General features: G+C 38.9%; 1 protein-coding gene across 6 annotated transcripts in view; it reads right to left on the reverse strand.

Moving 5' to 3' along the window:
- Nucleotides 1-3,200, reverse strand: part of grin2bb (glutamate receptor, ionotropic, N-methyl D-aspartate 2B, genome duplicate b) — a 129,625-nt gene that overhangs the window by 27,210 nt on the left and 99,215 nt on the right. For all 6 annotated transcript variants that reach the window (XM_013914350.1, XM_013914349.1, XM_005747070.2 and 3 more), the window contains one exon: nt 1,575-1,746. In XM_013914350.1, the coding sequence (XP_013769804.1) occupies nt 1,575-1,746 (172 nt within the window). The remainder of the gene's footprint in view (nt 1-1,574; nt 1,747-3,200) is intronic.

Below are 3,200 nucleotides of genomic sequence, written 5' to 3' on the forward strand. Positions count from 1 at the left end.
GTTATAAGCAGTCAATGAATGGCTTGGATGTTGTTCTTGAAGCATCCACTTCAAGTCCTTTTTTATACACTCCACCCATGAAAGGAAAAAGTAATAGACTCATGAAAAGCAATGCAACCTCAGCTTATGATGTCTTGCTCTAGTTGCAATAACGTATCTCAGTGAGCTAACTAAGGATCCAGTAACACAGGCCGAGATACCAGTCAGTGACTCTGGCAATCACAGGTTGTAAAGAAAAATGTTTATTTCCTGATCATTTGTCAAATTGTCGTTCCAGCCCTGTATTCCAGCCCTAAACCTAACCTTCTCCCTAGCCCTAACCATAACCTTATTCCTAACATTAACCACCACTTTGATGACGTTAAATAGTGTGTCCGCAAGCGATTTTAAGGAGAAGAGCAAACATGTGTAGATTGAGTCCAAACGGTTCTCACAGGTCCTCAGTTTTCCGATGTCGTCATGTAGGAAGGTGTTGGGTGCCTGAAAACGTAATATGTTGACGATTTGTCACCTAGCGTAAAATGTTACGCTTTGGGATGAGAACGTGTTGTTCCAGAAAACCCAGCATCTTCTTTGTAAACTAGAAGATGAAGCAATTTTCTAGCGACCGCAGGAGGTTTTGGTGCAGCACACCTCTTCACCTGGTCTTAGTTAGCAACTTCCACTTTTTGCCCTAGCGACCTGAGGTTTCCAGGGAGTTGTTAGCCTGTGCGACTGAGGACTGACAGACAACAACCGGCATGCAAGTTTGCCATGAAATAACACAAACTTACACAGAGATATACATTGAAAAAAATCATCAAGTATTAAGAGTCTGTGCACGTGGAATGGACATCACGTGGCTCTCAGATCACAACCATTTCATAATCAAAATAGTTGTCAATCAAATCTCTTACTAAGATGAAGAAAGATGTGCATTTGCTTTCTTAATCGCAATAACACAATCAAACAATCGGCCGCTATTGTGCAAGGAAGCAATGTCTGCATCAGAATCTGTCTATTTATGGTGCTCCTTTTTCTGTCATACCTCATTCATGTTGACTAAATGAATGAATGAATGAATGCAAATAATACAATAGATGGTAGGCACCACCATCAGCAACACACTGCTACCAATGATGAGCTATACAAATATAAAGCACTGCAGTTATACTGTAAGTCCAGTCCAATCGTTATGATGGAAATCAGAGAAAGAAATTAAAAATACTTAGATTTTGAGTATAAACTATAATTGTGTCTCTCTAATGGTTCAATAATGGTTGTATGGCGACGTCTCCAGTGCTTTTCTCCAGCATTCGGCCAGCTATGAAATCCACAGTGAGCTGATTTGCCAGCAGATCTGAATGAAATTGACCAAACTGTCCCGGAGGGTATTTTCAAGCTGATGCTTTCTTTTTTTCCCAGTGTTGGGATGAACTTAGAACACCATTGATCAGTTTTCTGAACAACAATACACTGCATTTATATCTACATCTGCCTACTGCAGTGCAACAGTATCTAAGGCAGTAATTTATTTTAAAAAGATAAAAAAAAACTAACATGGAATCTGGAAGAGTAAAAGAAAATATTCTCACCTCTCCAACCATGCCGTTCCAAGTCCCATTAACCTTTTTGCCGTGTTTGCCGTTGGTGACCAGGTAGAGGTCATAAGTAAACTTGACCGTCTTGGCGATTTTCTTCAGGATGTCGATACAGAAACCTTTGCAGCAGCGCTTGATGTAAATCCCTGAATCACCTGTTTGATTGCTGGACAAAGAGGAATAAATGCAAATCAGAGAGCAGGATAAAAGGTTTCACGAACTCGAGATCAAAGTTTTGTTTGGTCTGAGTACATAAAACCAGCAAATGCAAAAGAAAGAAGACATCACCAAGGTTTGGCACTGATTACCACACCTGGAAATACTAGGTTCAGATATAAACACTTTTAATGTGGATCTTTTTTTTTACTTACATACTTTTTAAGTTTGCTTTTACAATGCAAATTGGTGTTTGTTAGCTTTTTTTTAGCAGACTTTTTCTGATTTTGCACTGTTGGATGGACAATAATTTCCTCAGTAATTAATAAAGTATTCTGGCTGTGATTCGAAACAAGGATTTGATTTAACTCTGGGAAATTAAAATTTTTACCATATTTTATGACCTTTTTTAGATCAAACAATTAATGAAAGAATCAGAAGCAGTTGTAACAACAGTAAAAATCCTTCCTGGACGCAACCAAAAGATGGTGCCCATACACATGCTCATTCAGGAGGGCTGACTTGAGAAGACTTTTTACAGAGAGAGCTTCCTGATTATCCTGATTGCTTTCACCTGTGTCTCATTCCTCTTTTGTTTGTTGGTCCCAATCAGTACAGGATGCATGAATAGTCTTTTTTTTCTTTGGTCTCATCAGATTGTTTGTCTTCTTTGTCCGTAGTGCAGCCTGTACTTTATCATGCTCTTTGGTAGTCGTGTTATGTAGACCTTGTTTAGTCTTTTGGATTTTGTATACAGTCAATAAATTTGTCTTCCTTTATACACTCCACCCCGATATGAAAGGAGTAAGAAACTCGTGAAAAGCTAGTCCACCATGAGGGAGACGGCAGCTGATGACCTCTTGCTTGAAATTGTAACTCACCCTAGTGAACTAAGGCCCCAGTCACATAGGCCTAGAGACCAGCCAGAGAGCCTCTGGCAATCGCAGGATGTAGGAAAAATGTATATTTTCCGGCCGGAAAATATTGGCTGGCACTCAGTAGGTGAAATTAGTACCAAAGGGGCTTTTTGAGGATTGACTGCGGCTTAGATTCAACTACAAGAAATTAAAATTTTACTGTTTAGATCAAATGATTCCTGAAGAACCTCAGAAGCAGAAGCAACAGTAAAAATCCTTACTGGATGCAACCTTATGACCGTTCACATGCTCATCAAGGGGGGCGTGCTACTCTCATTTAACACCTTTTTTATTCTGGGATTTTATTCTCGAGATCTATGTTAAATTTTTCTGCTGTTACAAAGACAGATAAATAAAATCTTTCATACCTCTTGCAATAACTCTGAACAGTGCAACTTTATGTTACGTTACCATATGTTATGTCCATATATGTTTTTATATCCTGCTACTTCTGAGCACATAACAGAAGGTTTTCTTTAATTCTAACACTGGGTACCGGACTGACTAAGCCTAACAATGTAGATTCAGTAGTTGTTGTTTTTTTTTT

This window comes from Pundamilia nyererei, unplaced genomic scaffold, assembly GCF_000239375.1.
Source record: "Pundamilia nyererei isolate P.nyererei 1_Seehausen unplaced genomic scaffold, PunNye1.0 scaffold00187, whole genome shotgun sequence".
Lineage (NCBI taxonomy): Eukaryota > Metazoa > Chordata > Actinopteri > Cichliformes > Cichlidae > Pundamilia > Pundamilia nyererei.